This window comes from Salvelinus namaycush, chromosome 3 (assembly GCF_016432855.1).
Source record: "Salvelinus namaycush isolate Seneca chromosome 3, SaNama_1.0, whole genome shotgun sequence".
Classification (NCBI taxonomy): domain Eukaryota; kingdom Metazoa; phylum Chordata; class Actinopteri; order Salmoniformes; family Salmonidae; genus Salvelinus; species Salvelinus namaycush.
In genome coordinates, this window is record NC_052309.1 from 56,248,057 (window position 1) to 56,267,165 (window position 19,109).

Below are 19,109 nucleotides of genomic sequence, written 5' to 3' on the forward strand. Positions count from 1 at the left end.
TAGCAGACCAGGATGTCACCACCTGGCGTCCGAGCATGTCCCTGAACACCTCGTTAACGAATCCCTGGAACACTGACTGAGCATTGACTAAACCAAAAGGCATCACCAAGTACTCGTAGTGACCAGACATCGTGCTGAACACAGTCTTCCATTCATCCCCCTATCCGATGCGGATGATATTGTATGCACTCCGCAGGTCCAGTTTGGTAAAGAACCGGAGTTGTTCTTTGGCTGCCAGCACGAACGGGAGAGGGTAACGGTACATTGTGGTGATTTCATTGAGTCCTCTGTAATCTGTACATGGATGTAACCCTCCATCCTTCTTGGCCACGAAGAAGAAACCAGCCGAAGCAGGAGAAGTGGACGTGCGGGTGGAACCTTGTTGGAGCGCCTTTTGGATGTAATCCTCCATGGCCTGGGTCTTAGCCACCGACAGAGGGTAGATGCATCTGCGCGGAGGAGCAGATCCTGCCAGCAGGTCGATGGCACAGTCCCAGGGGCGATGAGGAGGAAGACAGGTGGCGCGGGTCTTGGAGAATACCTCCCGCAGGCCCTGGTATACCTTCGGGATGTTGAGCTGAAGGGCAACCATAGGACTCTCAACTGACGTGGAACCACAGGGAACGGGGAAGCAGGTCCTCCGGCATTCAGGTGACCAGTCTGTGATTCTCATCCTTGACCATGAGATGGTGGGGTTATAGCGTTGAAGCCAAGGGAGGCCGAGGAACTGGTGCACAGGTGATGAAGAAGGGGATGTTCTCCTGATGAATGGACTCCACGGTGAGGGTGAGTGGTTGGCTGATGTGTGATGGTTCCGGTTCCTAATGGCCGACTATCGAGGGCTTGAACCGGGAAAGGAGAGGAGAGCGGATATGAGATGATGTTAAGGAGGCAAGGGTCTGGTCAAAAAAGTTCCCTGCGGCACCAGAATCCACTAACGCTGTAGACACAGTACATGAGGGACAGTCAACTAGTGTGATAGACACCAAAAAGAGCTTAGCAAAAAGTGAGGAAGATGGAATACTCACTCCTGCCCCAGGAGCAGGAAGATCACGTGACCGTCCCTCTGCTCTTGTGGATCCCGGATTGGGAAGTGCCGGACACCGCTGAAGCTGGTGCCCTCCTTGACCACAATACAGACAGAACCCCAACTGTCTCTGTCGCGGGGAGGCGTGTGACCTCTGGCTCTGATCCAGAGTGTTCACTGAGGGAGGGAGAGAAACGATGATAGTACCGACGCTCCTGAAATAGGTTATCCAGATGGATGGCCGTCGCAATGAGTGCGTCCAAGGAGAGGTTGTCGCCTCGACAGGCCAGTTCCGTCTGGTCCTCCTCACGCAGACCTCTTCTGAATAGCGTGCGAAGCGCTGGCTCATTCCATCCACTGGATGCTGCTACTGTCCGGAAGGTGAGTGCGTACTCGGCAACCGTCTGGTCTCCCTGCCATAATTGAAGTAAGCACTCACACCCCACTCTGCCCTCTGGGGGATGATCGAAGATGCACTTGAACAGAGCCATGAAACCCTCATATGAATCTAGCTCCTCTCTCCTCTCTTCCATATAGCCCAGGCCCATTCCAACGCCTGCCTAGTCAGCAGAGAAATAACCGTGGGAACCTTGGACCTTTCGTGGTGGGGGCTCGTGGTGGGGGCTCGTGGTGGGGGCTCCCATTTAGTGTGTAAAGTAGAGGGAGCACTGAAGTAGGAAGCCACGGAATTTCAATGGGGCACTATCATATATATCCGGGAGGGACAAATGGACATGGCTGACCTGAACGGGTTGCTGAATGTGCTGTTGTGCTGGTGGGTCGACTGGTTGTAGAGTATTATCCGCTAGTTGACGACAACGACTCCCGGGCATGTTCAAGACGTTGCACACTGTGAAGAGCCTCCTCCATAGCTGTCCTCAGTTGTGCCAGCTGGTCATGGTGTTGACGTAGAAGATATCCCTGCTCGCCGACCGTCTGGGAGATATTCTGTTTCCTGCTGCTTCCATTGTTGGAGTCAGTATTATGTAACGTATACGGTGGGAGTCGGAAAGCAAGTGCAGGTGGTGAGTTTAATAATAAACGGAACATCGAACAATATAACAAACACAAGTAGCGTATAGACATAAAACACAAACAATACTGACTGGGGAAAGAACCTAAGGGAGTGCCAGATATAGGGGAGGTAATAAGTGAAGCAATGGCGTCCAGGTGTGTCTGATGATGACGTGCAGGGCCACGTAATGATTGATCCCAGAACCAGTGGTTAGTAGAGCAGCGACATCGAACACTGGAGGGGAGGAGCGGGAGTAGACGTGACACATGGCTCACATCAACAGCATCATCCCGGATACCCTAGACCAACTCCAATTCGCATACCACCCCAACAGATCCACAGACAACGCCATTTCAATCGCACTCCACACTGCCCTTTCCCGCCTGAACAAAAGAAACACCTATGTGAGAATGCTGTTCATTGACTACAGCTCAGCGTTCAACACCATAGTGCCCACAAAGCTCATGACTAAGCTAAGGACCCTTCTACTAAACACCTCCCTCTGCAATTGGATCCTGGACTTCCTGACGGGCCAACCCGAGGTAGTAAGGCTATCTGCGACTGGGGCCCCTCAGGGGTGCGTGCTTAGTCCCCTCCTGTATTCCCTGTTCACCCACGACTGCGTGGCCAAACACGACTCTAACACCATCATTAAGTTTGCTGACAACACAACAGTGGTAGGTCTGATTACCGCCTATAGGGACTAGGTCAGAGACCTGGCAGTGTGGTGCCAGGACAACAACCTCTCCCTCAATGTGATCAAGACAAAGGAGCTGATCGTGGACCACAGGAAAAGGCGGGCCGGACAGGCCCCCATTAACATCGACGGGGCTGTAGTGGAGCGGGTCGAGAGTTTCACGTTCCTTGGTGTCCACATCACCAACGAACTATCACGGTCCAAACACACCAAGACAGTCGTGGAGAGGGAACGACAACACCTTTAACCCCTCAGGAGACTGAAAAGATTTGGCATGGGTACCCAAATCCTCAAAAAGTTATACAGATGCACCATCGAGAGCATCCTGACCGGTTGCATCTCCACCTGTTTTGGCAACTGCTCGGCATCTGACCGTAAGGCGCTACAGAGGGTAGTGCATACGGCCCAGTATATCACTAGGGCCAAGCTTCCTGCCATCCACAACCTATATCCTAAGCGGTGTCAGAGGAAAGCCCAAAAAATTGTCAAAGACTCCAGTCACTCAAGTCATAGACTGTTCTCTCTGCTACCGCATGGCAAGCGGTACTGGAGCGCCAAGTCTAGGACCAAAAAGCTCCTTAATAGCTTCTACCTCCAAGCCATAAGACTGCTGAACAATTAATCAAATGGGCACCTAGACTATTTTACACTGACAGCCCCCCGCCCAAGTTGTTTTTACACTGCTCATACTCGCTGTTTATCTATGCATAGTCACTTTACCTCGACTAACCTTTTCCCCCAGACACGGTCCCGACATTTGTTATTTTATTGTTATTTAAAAAAAAAAAAAAAGAGTTTAACTAAGAATTTGTTCTTAACTGACTTTACCCTTTAATTCAAGGGTGCAGACACCTAGCACTATTGTTTGATTAGAGGTGTTTCTGTAGCACATGAGATGGAGTTTGCAAAATAATTGGCCACTGGATTGGCGCAAATAATCATAATATCACTACTTTGTAGCTAGTTAACATTTAATAGAAAAGTGTTTTTTCTTTCCATCTACCATAAGACTGTTAGGCCTATCATTATCGCAATATTTTTCCTGTTCCTTAACTGTTTGAAAGCTGGACGTTTTACTTCATATTATAAGGTATGTCTTACCTTGCTTCAAAGTATCCTATAGCCAAAATCCCACCATAGAAATGTGGAGGCAATTATTTTTTATAAAGACTTATTCATATGCGTTCTCCTGTTCTATTTGTTGTCTTTCAACTTTCTTTCATTATCTAGCAGCCAAAGGCATTATCCTAATCATATTAGCAACCCATGATAGTTGTTGCATCTTTAAATCCTCCCTCTGTCTAACGGATATTTCCATCTCTGTCCATGAAACCGCTTGCATTTTAGAACAATGTTTTCCCGCAAATTGCATTTTGGAACATTCACGGGTAGGTCTACTGCCGTGTGTACATTACTGCGCCTAAAATGTGAAGAAATTCTAGTTGATCCATTTTTAAGCTAAACATTCCGATCAGTTCCATCAACCCTATTAATTGATACGCCATATACACCCACTACACTACTTTGATACGTATCAGTGGGGATTAAGAAGTAAGTATACGCAATGCCCACTGAAAAATAGTGGGTATACAGCGTATACCCTCCACTACACTGGGAGTGTGTTTCGGTGACAATAAAACCTATTTTCCCTGACATCCTTTGGCTCTGTTCTTGCCCGACATCTTTGTGGTCCTTCACAAGTCCCTGAGTCAGTACATAGTGTTTAGTAGAGGTCATCCAGATCCGTTCAGTTTTTACAACTAGTACAATAATGATTTCAGTGATTTCATGATTTCACAATTGTACAGGCCACTTGACAGATCAAATCATATTCTGGGCCAAGGTTGTACGGTCACACTTTGTAGAGATTTACAAGAATCTTTTAAGGCCCTGAAATAGCCAATAGTGATAATTGGCTTACTGATTTTGACTGAGAACATGGCCATTGCCAGCTGTTATTTGCAGTGCAAAGTGAGTTTGCAGTCATTTACCGTATGTACATGGATCATTCATACAGTAACAGCAAGTAGGACACTCATGCATGCATACGATGTGCATGTGCCCTCATAAGCCAAAAATAGCTTGATTTCTTGTCCCCTGTCCTTGATGATTGAGGCTAAAAAATGTTTCAAATGGTACTCTATTCCTTATTTAGTACACTACTTTTGACCAAGCCCTATAGGGCTCTGATCAAATTTGGTGCACTATATAGGGGAATAGGGTGTCATTTGGGAAGACGTTTTACAATTAAAGGGGAGGTGCCTAGTTGTGCGTCTCACCGGAAGTCTGACGTCGCACAGTAATATGTCAAAAATAAAAATCTACATTCGAGGAAGTCAGAAGGGTACTGTAGCTAAAGCTAGAAGAGTGGAATAAGACAAATATTGTCGTTTGTCGAAAATAACCTCTATCGAAAACCCCTGAAGACCACTGCAATGGCCGAGGAAAACATCTTCCTTTTCGTTCCGAATTTGATCGGTGAGTTTCTATTTACATGGATGGTTCCAATCCAATGAAAACTGTCTAAAATGTTTTGCTAGATTACGTTAGCAAATTAGCAGCTAGCTACAGTAGGTGTAATATATATGTATTACAGTTGATCTGGAAGTATTACGTTTTTTGGGCGCTAAAATAAGGTCAATTGTACGGCATAATGTTATCTGTCTGTTTGATTTGAGCCGGTTTTGCCATCATGAATCATGGCTATTACAGCGCATTCGGAAACTATTCAAAAAACCCTTGACTTTTTCCACATTTTGTTACGTTACTGCCTTACTCTAAAATTGATTAAATTGTTGTTTTCCCTCATCAATCTACACACACTACCCCATAATGACAAAGCAAAAACAGTTTAGACATTTTGCTAATTTATTAAAATACTGAAATATCACATTTACATAAGTATTCAGACACTTTACTCAGTGCTTTGTTGAAGCACCTTTGGCAGCGATTACAGCCTCGAGTCTTCTTGGGTATGACGCTACAAGCTAGGCACACTTGTATTTCGGGAGTTTCTCCCATTCTTCTCTGCAGATCCTCTCAAGCTTGGTCAGGTTGGTTGGGGAGCGTCGCTGCACAGCTATTTTCAGGTCTCTCCAGAGATGCCCATGAACGATTGGGTTCATGTCCGGGCTCTGACTGGGCCATTCAAAGGACATTCAGAGACTTGTTCCGAAGCCACTCTTGCGTTGTCTTGGCTGTGTGCTTAGGGTTGTTGTTCTGTTGGAAGGTGAACCTTCGCCCCATGAGGTCCTGAGCGCTCTGGAGCAGGTATTCATCAAGGATCTGCAATTGCTAAATTGTAATTACTTCGCCACTATTGGCCTATTTATTGCCTTACCTCCTTACTTCATTTGCACACACTGTATACATATTTCTCTATTGTGTTATTGACTGTACGTTTGTTTATCCCATGTGTAACTCTGTGTTGTTTTTGTTGCACTGCTTTGCTTTATCTTGGCCAGGTCGCAGTTGTAAATGAGAACTTGTTTTCAATTGGCCTACCTGGTTAAATAAAGGTCAAATAAAAAATATATAAAAATTTCTCTGGACTTTGCTCCGTTAATCTTTCCCTCAATCCTGACTAGTCTCTCAGTCTCTGTTGCTGAAAAACATCCCCACATTATGATGCTGCCACCACCAGGTTTCCTCCAGATGTGATGCTTGGCGTTCAGGCCAAAGAGTTCAATCTTGGTTTCATCAGACCAGATCATCTTGTTTCTCATGGTCTGAGAGTCCTTTAGGCAAACTCCAAGCGGGCTGTCATGTACCTTTTAGTGAGGAGTGGCTTCTGTCTGGCCTGATTTGGTGGAGTGGTGCAGAGATGGTTGTCTTTCTGGAAGGTTCTCCCTTCCCCACAGAGGAACTCTGAAGCTCTGTCAGTGACTATCATGTTCTTGGTCACCTCCCTGACCAAGGCCCTTCTCCCCCGTTTGCTCAGTTTGGCCGGGTGGCCAGCTCTAGGAAGAGTCTTGGTGGTTCCAAACTTCTTCCATTTAAGAATGATGGAGACCTTTAATGCTGCAGATATTTTTTTGGTACCCTTCCCCAGATCTGTGCCTCGACACAATACTCTCGGAGCTCTACGGACAATTCCTTCGACCTCATGCCTTTGTTTTCGCTCTGACATGCATTGTGAGCTGTGGGACCTTATATAGACAGGTGTGTGCCTTTCCAAATCATGTCCAGTCAATTTAATTTACCACAGGTAGACTCCAATCAAGTTGTAGAAACATCTCAAGGATGATCAATGGAAACAGGATGCACCTGAGCTCAATTTCGAGTCTCGTAGCAAAAGGTCTGAATACTTATGTAAATAAGGTATTTCTGTTTTTTATTTGTAATAAATTTGCTAAGATTTCTAAACTTGTTTTCGATTTGTCATTTTGGAGTATTGTGTGTAGATTGATGTGGAATTTTAAAATAAGGCTGTAACGTAACAAAATATGGAAAAATCAAGGGGTCTGAATACTTTCCAAATTCACTGTATATTCACAATACAAGTAGCTATAGAGAGATGGCTAGTAGTGTGAAGGAGCCAGTGCCAGCAACCTGTATCACCATCTAGCTATGTATTGGAAGGAGTGTATTCGGTGCCAATCCTGGGTTGGTTTAAATACTATTTGAATTCATTTCAAGTACTTTATCTGGGCTTGATTGAGCTTGACTGGAAAAATGGAACCAACAGTAGGAAAAGTAGACCCTTCACCCATCTGGCATGCCAGACAAAGGCAAAAAGTATTTTAAAGAGTTCAGATATTCTATTTAAAGGCTATAATTTAAACCTACATATCCGTCCTGTTAGGTTTCTGATGTGTGGCTTCTTAGGCACTATCTTAGGTTGGGAAAGTTCTCTGTAGAAATTCTTTAAGATTATGTAGCTCACTAGAATGCCTGGCGATTTTCTCTCAGAAAGGGCGAAGGTCTCTGTCTCAGAATGTGTTGTCACATTGGGCTTGCCAAATCCTGTTTTTATCACCACCACCTCCCTTCACCCACCCTTGGCCCTCCTTCCCTCTTTCCTCCTCTCTCGTCCTCCCCTCTCCTCTCCTCTGATCTTATCCTCTCTGTTAGGCTATGCCCGCATCGTGCTGGCTCTGCTTGCCTTCTACCTGATGCCATGCTGTCCCGTACCAGCTGTGTTCTTCTACCTGCTCAGTGCCCTCCTGGATGCCTTTGATGGGCACGCCGCCCGCGCCCTCAACCAAGGTACCACTATTACAACTATTCATGTCGTTTTTACCCTGTGGTAGATTCAACCCATGATAGATTTATTCAGACTCTCTGGTCTCAGAGTCGGAGCGATTGAGCGTTGTGCTGATATCAGAAAGACTTGAACAATGTTCTTATAAGGCTGCTGTCCACTAAAGATAAATCATGATTAGGTTGGGATGCGCTTCATGTTATCCATATTATTTGTTTGAATAAAAAAAATTGTAATTACAGAAAGTGGAAATGGGTCATCACAGGGAAGATGGATCGCGTGTCGAGCCTATTTGTGTGCACAAGCCGCTAATCCCTACCTAGGTCCATATAAAAAAGTCACCATGACACGAAACAATGCAACACTTTTTTTTGCAACAAACTTAGTATTAGGTGGCTACAATGACAGTTCCACGTTGGGTTGTAAAAGCGTCGATATTGTTCTGGATGTCGGCGAAGTACCTCTTTGCCCCCGTCGTTGTTTGTTGAGAAAATTGGCGACAAAATCTTTTACTTGACAGTACTTCAGATCACGGCTTTGAAAATCAACAGATTTACCACTCCACTTATTCTGCTCTACGTATTGAACCCAGCAGTAAGTACCAATCATAGTCGATTCAACATCCATATGGAGTTTAGATTCCAGGTACTCCCATCAGCTTCTGTGGATCCTGTAGGTAGATGTCTTCTTCGGCCCTGGCTCTGACCGTCTTGTGGCCCTTCTCCAGTCAATCCTGCTCGATCAGCATCTGGGAGTGGAAGGCAGCTCCGTTGACCCGGTGCGTCGTGGAGCGGGAGGACGTCTGGTCGTCTCTTAGCATGGCGCTCCTTAGGCGCGGTCAGGTTAAAGCTGAGCTGACTCTCCACGCGCTTGCTGTCCTCAAGGAGGAGCGGCTCGGTCTCCAGATCCATCTGCACGAACTTCAGATACTCATCCATCCAGTTACGCACCGCCGAGGTCTTCTCCCCGGCAAACACCGGACGCAGCATGTCCCCCATGTCCCAGCGGTACCTCCTTGTTGTCTATGAGGATCACCTCTAACACCGTGGAGATGACCAGGGCCACCCCCCCTACGGCCCGGCATACTGGTCAAACCCCCCCCAGAGCAATGCTTAGCCTTTCCACATAGACGGGTCAGCCACGTGCTCCATCATACCGGAGGAGTGGTCCTGGAGGACGGCAGTGGAGCTCAGCCCAGAGTAGTGGGTGCTGTTGATGCCCACGTCCGGTAGATCCTTGTCACTTGGGGCCCTCTTGTGCGGTTTGGACCACATCTCGCCCGGAGTATGACAGTTCCTGCCCCATTCCCACAGCTGTTCCAGTCTAAATCTGCGTCTGGCTTTCAGGCAATCCTGGAGAATAACAGCTCGGACGTTTCTCTCTCCTTTGCCGTTTCTCTTCTATTATAAAGTAGCGCCGTGGTCATGAACCGGAGCTCATTAGCTGCACAAATGTACAAATCGGAGGTTGAAAGGCCTTGTCTGATGCTGATGTATCTGTTTTGTGTATTGGCTGAAAAAACTTGCTGTTTGCATCTGTAAGGTTTCGTAATACTGCTAATGAATAAGTCCAAAAGAAAAAGGAAAAGCTGCATACTTTATTCACCAACATTTCAACAGCTAAGCTGTCTCAATCAGGGTTTCATGTCAAACACGGCAGGTCACAAGGAGGTTTCCATTGGACACTTGCAGGTGTCTGTAATCACGGCTATGGCAGCAGGTGATAGGCCTGTCGTTGATCCAAATATCAACAATGTATTAAAAAAAAAAGAAGGCATGAATGGAAATCAACCGATCGGGCGAGTGGTTTAAACGTGCACGAAACAGGAGTACGAATGGGAGAAGCAAAGGTATGTCAGAATAGACCGAGCGGAAATGTGAAAGTACACAGTCTGTCTATATGTGTCTTTAGTGACCAGTGGGAACCTCCAGTGGTCTGCAGCCGACAGACATAAGGTTGGGCGGTATCTAGATTTTCATACAGCCATATCGTTTCTGTACCATACCGAGGTTCACGGTATTACCAGAAGTGCACATAAGGGGCAGTATTGAAAACATTAAAAAAATCATCATAATAATAATTACACACAAAACAATTTAGGCAACAGGGACCTTGATTCAGGAGGGGGTTGAATGTCTCTGCTGTAACCAAGATGATTGGTCTTGACATTTAGCCACTTAGCTAGAAAGTAAGCAAACCAAATGCATAGCTGGAGCCCTGCGGTGGATATCATTTATTTGACACATCTTACATTTCTTATAGTTATACTTAACTTATAAGATATAAGCAGTGGCGTAGCACACAGCCCGCCCCCCCCCCCCCCCATATTTTTTGGGGTTTACGGTATTGAAAATCAGTCTGTGTTTTTGAAATTCCAGTATACAGTATTAAAGGTATATCACCCAAGCCTAGACAGACATATTGAGTACTGTATCGTGATGACTTTAGGAGTCTATTGATTGGGAGTGAAGAGATTTGTGTTCTCGCTGTCATTGTCACTGCACGGCATCACATTTTCCATACACTGAGTCGTACAGTTTGCAAATGTCTCAGCTATCTGGAGCTTTGCCTGCCAGTGGTTGAAGTTCCTGCACAGCATTCTCTAATTCCTTTTCACATAATTTGCGAAAAAATATATTTGGGTAATCAATTTGTATAAATCAATGTGCTGTACATAAAGAACCTCTCCCTATCTCTCCCCTGTCCTGTAGGCACTAAGTTTGGTGCGATGCTGGACATGTTGACAGACCGCTGTGCCACCATGTGTCTCCTGGTCAACCTAGCTCTGCTTTACCCCTCCTACACCTTCCTCTTCCAGATCAGCATGAGCCTGGACATCGCCAGCCACTGGCTGCACCTGCACAGGTACATAACAAAAGAGCCTCGGAGAACCATGAACTGCACATTACATACGATTTACACAAATAATAATGGATTCGGTGAATGTTTCGTGTCCATTAAGCGGGGGGGGGGGGGGGGGGGGGGGGTTGTCGCCGATTTCTTTGAGTTGTATTGGGGCTCCTCGCCCCATCCACAGCCAAGTGTGTGTAGTTTGTTGATCCATCAGATGTATCTAGGTCAATGTGGCTAACATGTTGGTTGCATCTCAATAATCCTCTCCTTCGACTGATTTGAAAGGAATGGACACGTGACAGCAGACTCCCAGTAGTAGGCACCCACAATATTGCTTTAGCGTGTGTTTTTTTCAATTTGGATGAAGGAAAAGGCTGTTTTTAGACTACTGAGATGCGCCCAGGGGCATCACATGCATATGTAATGGTGATGAAAATGGTGGTGTAATGTCCTTGTACTGAATTAAAGGTTAAACCTCTTTCTCTCTCGCTCATCTCTCTCTCGCTCTCATTATGTATCTCTCTCATTCGGGCTCTTTTGCTCTCACGCTCCCTCCCTCTCTCTCTCCATCTCGCTCCCCCGCTCTCTCCCTCCCCCGCTCTCTCTGTCTCGCTCTGTCTCGCTTGCTCTCTCTCTGTCGCGCTCTTTCTCTGTCTCAGCTCAATGATGAAGGGATCCACCAGCCACAAGGCCATTGATCTATCTGGAAACCCCATTCTTCGCCTCTACTACACTTCCCGGGTAAGAAATAGTCATACACACACACACACACACACACACACACACACACACCAACCTGGTCATACACACACACACCAACATGGTCATATACACACACACACACACACACACACACACACACACACACACACACACACACACACACACACACACACACACCAACACACCAACATGGTCATACACACACACACACACACCAACATGTTCATATACACACACACACACACACCAACATGGTCATACAACACACACACACACACACACACACACACACACACACACACACCAACATGGTCATACACACACACACCAACATGGTCATACACACACACACACACACACACACCAACATGGTCATACACACACACACACACACACACACACACACACACACACACACACACACACCAACATGGTCATACACACACACACACACACACACACACCAACATGGTCATACACACACACCAACATGGTCATATACACACACACACCAACATGGTCATACACACACACACACACACACACACCAACATGGTCATACACACACACACACCAACATGGTCATACACACACACACACCAACATGGTCATACACACACACACACCAACATGGTCATACACACACACCAACATGGTCATATACACACACACACCAACATGGTCATACACACACACACACACACACACACACACCAACATGGTCATACACACACACACACCAACATGGTCATACACACACACACACCAACATGGTCATACACACACACACACCAACATGGTCATACACACACACACACCAACATGGTCATACACAGACACACACACACCAACATGCCAACAGGCGGATCTAACTGCTGTCTTCCATAGCCGGTGCTGTTTGTCATGTGTATGGGGAACGAGCTCTTCTTCTGCCTGCTCTACGTCTCCTACTACATTGAGGAACCCCATGGTGAGTCTCTTCACTCTACTCTCTTTTTCCCCCCACCTTCTTTTCTTAGTTTCTCCCTCTCCTTTCATATCCCCATTCTCGTTTCTCTCCCTTTGCATATCTTCCAGTCTCCGTTCTCTCCCTCTCTTCAAATCGCTCTCAATCTCCCTCTGTAATATCCCTCCCTTCTTGCCTCTGTCTAAATTCGTTGGCTCATATTCACTCACAGAGGCGTAGTTAATCCTCTGCTAAATAGCTGGTCTGTACACCAGGTCCTACGCATTAGGAAGGGGCAATGTGGGAACAATGGACTTCTTCTCTTCTTTTCTCTTCTCCAGTGTGGCTGCAGTGGCTGCTTGGTGTCTGTGCCGTGGTGTGTGTGCTGAAGTCTGCCATCAGCGTTCTGCACCTGATCACCGCCTCCAGGAACATGGCTGCCATCGACGTGTCCGACCGCGAGAGGGAGAGGAGCAAGGCCGAGTGAGAGAAGGAGAGGGGTGGGGGGCGCTCTTAATCCCTTGGTACGTGTGTAGATCTGAGAGGATGGGTGTAACGATTTGGGAACCAATCCACCTTGTCCTCTGATAGGCTAGGTCCGGCTTTTTTCCCTACGTTTTACACCGACCCGATCCTCTCGGATCTACTTGAATGCCTAGGGGCTAGAGGTCGAGTTAGGATAAGGCAAAGAAGAGGGGGAGAGAGAGGGAGGGTGTAGGAGGCTGTAGATGGGTGCTTCTCAATAGTCTAAAGTGGCTTCCTTTCCTCATTTCCTTTCCTTCCATCTGCACTGATCTGAAAACGAGAGATTGGTGAAAATAGTATGGCGGATGCCTACTAGTCAATACTGCTTACCCATCCAGTTATTTCACATCAGACGAGAGAAAGGATTGGAGATGAGGAGAGGAAGCCACTAGACTATTGAGATGCACCCTGTGTCCCAAAAATCTCAAATAACCCACTTTTCTTAGTCGCCGCTTGAGCACTGATAGGAAAGGACGTGAAATCATTGGGGGGAAAAAAACGTTAGTGATATCGAAGGGAAGGATACAAGAAAATGAGGATATTTGAGAGGATTGGGAAACAGACAGAAAGCAGAGACAGAGTTGCTGTGTTTGTTGAATATAGTTGAAGTGTGAGAACAAATATTATTGTGTGACGTAGCAAAGATGGAGGTTAAGCTTAGTCAGGGGACCTTTTTAAAAACCAATCTGATGATTGTTATTTATTTTAGTTAGAAGATTGTAACAACTTAAACCTTCCGTTATTAAGCCTACTTGTATAGTGTTATAAGCCTGACATAATAACTGGTGTCAAAACTTGAAAAAGTCAACAGTAATGCTATATTTTTGTATGCTAGCAAATCATTGCAGGCTTTAATATTGTCTAGCCTAACTAGCCAACATGAATCACTTTTCACCCGACCTTATTTAGTAGACTTCATAACCAAGGGTTTGAGCGATACGTGTTTATCTTGAAATACTCTTTTAAGTGGTAACGTCCAAGTCACTATTATTGCTGTTCCTATTAATATTTCAATTCCTATGGTTGTTTTTATTATTATCTGTCGCCGTCATCAGTAATGATTTGAAATAGTTGCACTAGAGATGTCGTTCACCATCAGTTCACTTGTTATCTTGACAATTGAGTCTTTACAGCTTTACTTTTGTTCCCATTATTTCTTATTTTTTTTACTGTGGTAATCAAATCAAATCAAATTGTATTTTTCACGTGGACCAAATACAACCGGTGTAGAGCTTACCGTGAAATGCTTACTTACGGGGTAGACATTGCCCCGGCCACAGATCTAGGATCAGATTACCCAACCACAACTCTTAACCTTGACCATCAGGAGGATAGCATATCTGACCCTGAACCAGTGCTTAGTTGCAACTTGTACCAACTGGTAATGGTAGGGGTGCAACTTTCACTGGGGACATGTCCTCCCCCACATTCTGAAATTTCATTTTTGTCGCCCCCAGGTTTATCATTGGAATGTGATTCTAAAACGAGGCAATGGTGTGCTTTAGGACCATGCGGACGCCTCCGAGCGGTCGGGTAGGCTGTTTGGAGTGTTTATCCGACTGGATTAAAAAATATATATAATAATTGTCCCCCCCACTTCTAAAACCAAAGTTGCGCCCCTGGGTAGTGGTGACTGTAGAGGTGGTGTTGGACCTTTACGTTGCAGTGATGATTGGATGGGGAAGACGCACACACTTTCTTAGACGTGTGCGCACACTTTTTTTGCAGACACGTATACACACACACACCCACGCGCTTGCCACACACATACTCACACACTTGCTTACAGACATGCATTCATCTATATTGGGCACATTCCTGAGCTCAAGTGAAGATCACCTGAGTATTATGTTTTGAGTGTTATTATAAATATTATTCGACGAGCTTTTCTATCATCACTATGTGACCGTGTGTACTATATATACTGTGGCTGATCTGTTTTATTGTCAACCATTAGAAACTGTGTTTGGAGTGTGGCGACGATGCTATCAGCCAGATGGCGTCAAAGATCTCTAGTTCATTTGAGTTCAACAAGACGTCTGGGAGAATGTGCTGTATACTTTGGATCATTGTGAAGGTGAGAGGGAGGAGCAAAAAAAAAAACAAGCCATGTGAGATCTATGATAATATCTGAAACTGCATTGTGGGTGTCAGTGTAAGAAAGGTGTTTTAGGTTTTATTTCCATGCCGTGCCTCCGGCTTGCAGATATTGTGGAGAATGTCTTTGTCAACGGCAATAGATGAAAAGGTAATAAAAGACAACTTTGAACCTACCAGTTTGCTCTCCTATCTTCAGTCGTTATGTGCATGGCTTCTTGTACAGTGTCCTTTTTTCAAAGGACCAATCCCAGTCTCTAGTTCCGCCCCAGAGACCGTAAAGTGCTGGAAAGGCATAGGAAACGGCGAGGGCGAGCTAAAAGGCAGTGGGGCCGGACTCGAACCCATGCCGACTCTGGCACAAATGCGTGCCAAGGTGAGCGGCTGCAACCGCTGGACCACACGGGGTCCCACCTTGTACAGTGGCCGTTGAGTTTCTAGATAGTGTTGTCAAAGTGGAGGTCCAGAGTCGTTCTAGAAATTCCTTATTTTTTTCAGAATCAACCAATAGGAATTTCTAAGCAAAAAACATGCAGACTTTTAGTCTTGAGTTCTGATGCTGCTTTCAAGACAACTCGCGGCATTAGCAACGTCGTCGTTGTCCTCTACGATGAACTCTGGGAGGGGACTGTGTATCTGTCTCCGTGCGTACATGCTTATGTCACACGCGATATCTGACCCCACTGGCCGGATTTTGACGAAACTTTGGCGAATGAGGCGGCACGCCATTTACATCCGGCATTTACAAAATTGGCCAGATGGTGGCACTATAACAAGCATTTAAAAAATGCAAACTATGAAAGGTCACACCCTTTTGATCTAAAGTCATGAAATTCGGTACATAGGTCCCTCACAAGGAACTCATTTTCCTCAGGGATCCATAAGGTCCGTCAAGATGTATTTTCCGCCATTTTGGATTTTGTGAAAAACTCTTAAACGCTACTCTGGCACCAAATGACCAATCTGCACAACTTGATGTGTGGCATCTAACTAAGGTCTCTCTGTATTTTCCAGACTATTGACCAATAAACATTCACATGGATGTGGTCTGCCACATAAATATAAGCTTATAAATCAGTCAAGGATACTTGTTTTGTAACAAAGTTTGGTAGACATGCTGCAAACACTGTCGTGACTCCACATATGCAAGAACATTCATATTGTCCACAAGGTGGCGAAATAACAGGCACATGTTTATCTGTTTGACTCAGAGATGAAATTTGGAAGACATTCTCAGGTATATAAGTCTAGCTAACCCACGCAATATCTCAGATACCACTGCCCCAATTTTGAAAAAACTTGGGTGAATGAATGTCTTGCCATAGAGATCTGCCATTTACTAAATTAAGCATTGGCCCAAGGAGCCTATCGTAATCAACTGTACGTATGTTAGTCACACGGAAGAGGTGCCTCTAATGGTGCCTCTTCCGGTCAAAAACAATACATGACACATTTTTGGAAGTACATAGCGGCAGTATGTGACGATAGTTGCATGCATGGCAGGCATATCTGGTGAGTAACGAACATATTTTGACAGCTGGTGAATGGTAGCTTTCTGGGCAGAGAGAAGTTCTTGTCATATTCATAATCTCCTCTGCTCAGATACTGGTTCAGCCTTTGGCTAGTTAACTACACTGAACAAAAATACAAACGCAACATGTAAAGTGTTGGTTCCATGTTTCATGAGCTCAAGTAAAAAATCTCAAATTTTTCAAATGCACAAAAAGCTTATTTCTCTCAAATTTTGTGCACAAATTTGTTTACATCCCTGTTAGTGAGCATTTCTTCTTTGCCAAGATAATCCATCCACCTGACAGGTGTGGCATATCAAGAAGCTTGGGTGTGGCAGGTAGCCTACTGGTTAGAGCATTGGGCCAGTAACCGAAAGAGCTTGCTGGATCGAATTCCCGAGTTGACAAGGTAAAAATCTGTCGTTCTGCCCCTGAACAAGACAGTTAACCCACTGTTCCCCGGTAGGCCGTCATTGTAAATAAGAATTTGTTCTTAACTGACTTGCACTGTTAAATAAAATAAAAAGCTGGTTAAACAGCATGATCATTACACAGGTGCACCTTGTGCTGGGGACAATAAAAGGCCACTTTAAAATGTGCAGTTTTTCACAAAACATAATGCCACAGATGTCTCAAGTTTTGAGGGAGCATGCAATTGACATGCTGACTGCAGAAATGTCCACCAGAGCTGTTGCCAGATAATTCAATGTTAATTTCTCTGGCATACAGTGCATTCGAAAAGTATTCAGACCCCTTGACTTTTTCCACATTTTGTTAAATTACAGCCTTATTCTACAATGGATAAAATAAAATAAACATCCTCCTCAATCTACACATAAAAGCCCTTAATGACAGTCAAAACAGGTTTAAAATATATATATATATATTTAAAAAAACGAATTTACATAACTATTCAGACCCTTTGCTATGAGATCCGAAATTGAACTCAGGTGCATCCTTGAGATGTTTCTACAACTTGATTGAAGTCCACCTGTGGTAAATTCAATTGATTGGACATGATTTGGAAAGGCACATACCTGTCTATATAAGGTCCCACAGTTAAAAGTGCATGTCAGAGCAAAAACCAAGCCATGAGGTCGAATGAATTGTCTGTAGAGCTCCGAGACAGGATTGAATAACTTTTTTGGTACCTCTTGGGAACGGTACCAAAAAAGTTATTCAGCATTTGTATGTGTATTTATTATGGATCCAGCAAAATTTAAGGCAGTTTATAAAATTTAAAAATACATTCACAGATTTCACAACACACTGTGTGCCCTCAGGCCCCTACTCCACCACTACCACATATCTACATTACTAAATCCATGTGTATGTATAGTGCGTATGTTATTGTGTGTATGCATGTGTCTGTGCCAATGTTTGTGTTGCTTCACAGTCCCCGCTGTTCCATAAGGTGTTTTTTTAATCTGTTTTTAAATCTAATTTTACTGCTTGCGTCAGTTACTTGATGTGGAATAGAGTTCCATGTAGTCATGGCTCTATGTAGTACTGTGTGCCTCCCATAGTCTGTTCTGGACTTGGGGACTGTGAAGAGACCTCTTGTAGAGTATACATGGGTGTCCGAGCTGTCTGCCAGTAGTTTAGACAGACAGCTCGTGCATTCAACATGTCAATACCTCTCATAAATGAAAGTAGTGATGAAGTCAATCTCTCCTCCACTTTCAGCCAGGAGAGATTGACATGCAAATTATTAATATAACCTCTCTGTGTACATCCAAGGGCCAGCCGTGCTGCCCTGTTCTGAACCAATTGCAATTTTCCTAAGTCCTTTTTGGTGGCACTTGACCACACGACTGAACATTAGTCAAGGTGCGACAAAACTATGGCCTGTAGGACCTGCCTTGTTGATAGTGTTGTTAAGAAGGCAAAGCATTGCTTTATTATAGACAGACTTCTCCCCATCTTAGCTACTACTGCATCAATATGTTTTGACCATGACAGTTTACAATCTAGTGTTACTCCAAGCAGTTTAGTCATCTAAACTTGCTCAATTTCCACATAATTTATTACAAGATTTAGTTGAGGTTTAGGGTTTAGTGAGTGTTTTGTTCCAAATACAATGCTTTTAGTTTTAGTAATATTTAAGGCTAACGTATTCCTTGCCACCCACTGTGAAACTAACTGCAGCTCTTTGTTGAGTGTTGCAGTCATTTCAGTCGCTGTAGTATCTGACGTGTATAGTGTTGAGTCAACCGCATACATAGAAACTCTGGCTTTACTCAAAGTCAGTGACATGTTGTCAGTAAAAAAATTAAAAAGCTAGGGTCCTAAACAACTTCCCTGGGGAATTCCTTGGTTAGGGAGGTGACCAAGAATCCGATGGTGACTTTTACAGAGCTCCAAAGTTCCTCTGTGGAAATGGGAGAACCTTCCAGAAGGACAACCATCTCTGCAACAATCCACCAATCAGGCCTTTATGGTAGAGTGGCCAGACGGAAGCCACTCAGTAAAAGGCACATGACAGCCTGCTTGGAGTTTGACAAAAGGCACC

General features: G+C 44.9%; 1 protein-coding gene across 2 annotated transcripts; it reads left to right on the top strand.

Moving 5' to 3' along the window:
• Window positions 1–5,024: 5,024 nt before the first annotated feature.
• On the top strand, window positions 5,025–15,262 carry cdipt (CDP-diacylglycerol--inositol 3-phosphatidyltransferase (phosphatidylinositol synthase)). Of its 2 annotated transcripts, XM_038979552.1 has the most exons (7): window positions 5,025–5,217; window positions 7,813–7,947; window positions 10,654–10,807; window positions 11,455–11,536; window positions 12,407–12,488; window positions 12,806–12,988; window positions 14,447–14,495. In XM_038979552.1, exons 1-6 carry the CDS (start codon window positions 5,175–5,177, stop codon window positions 12,949–12,951), a joined length of 642 nt encoding a protein of 213 aa, XP_038835480.1. In that variant the 5' UTR covers window positions 5,025–5,174; the 3' UTR covers window positions 12,952–12,988; window positions 14,447–14,495. The 2 variants fall into 2 exon arrangements, with proteins under 2 accessions (XP_038835480.1, XP_038835473.1); XM_038979545.1 differs by having other exon boundaries at window positions 12,806–15,262.
• The last annotated feature ends 3,847 nt before the right edge of the window (window positions 15,263–19,109 follow it).

Excerpts from the sequence above, each read along its gene's own strand:
- cdipt (XM_038979545.1), top strand. The coding sequence starts at position 5,175 with ATGGCCGAGGAAAACATCTTCCTTTTCGTTCCGAATTTGATCG. Across the intron at positions 11,537-12,406 it reads GCCTCTACTACACTTCCCGG|CCGGTGCTGTTTGTCATGTG; the intron begins GTAAGAAATAGT and ends TGTCTTCCATAG. Across the intron at positions 12,489-12,805 it reads CTACATTGAGGAACCCCATG|TGTGGCTGCAGTGGCTGCTT; the intron begins GTGAGTCTCTTC and ends TCTCTTCTCCAG.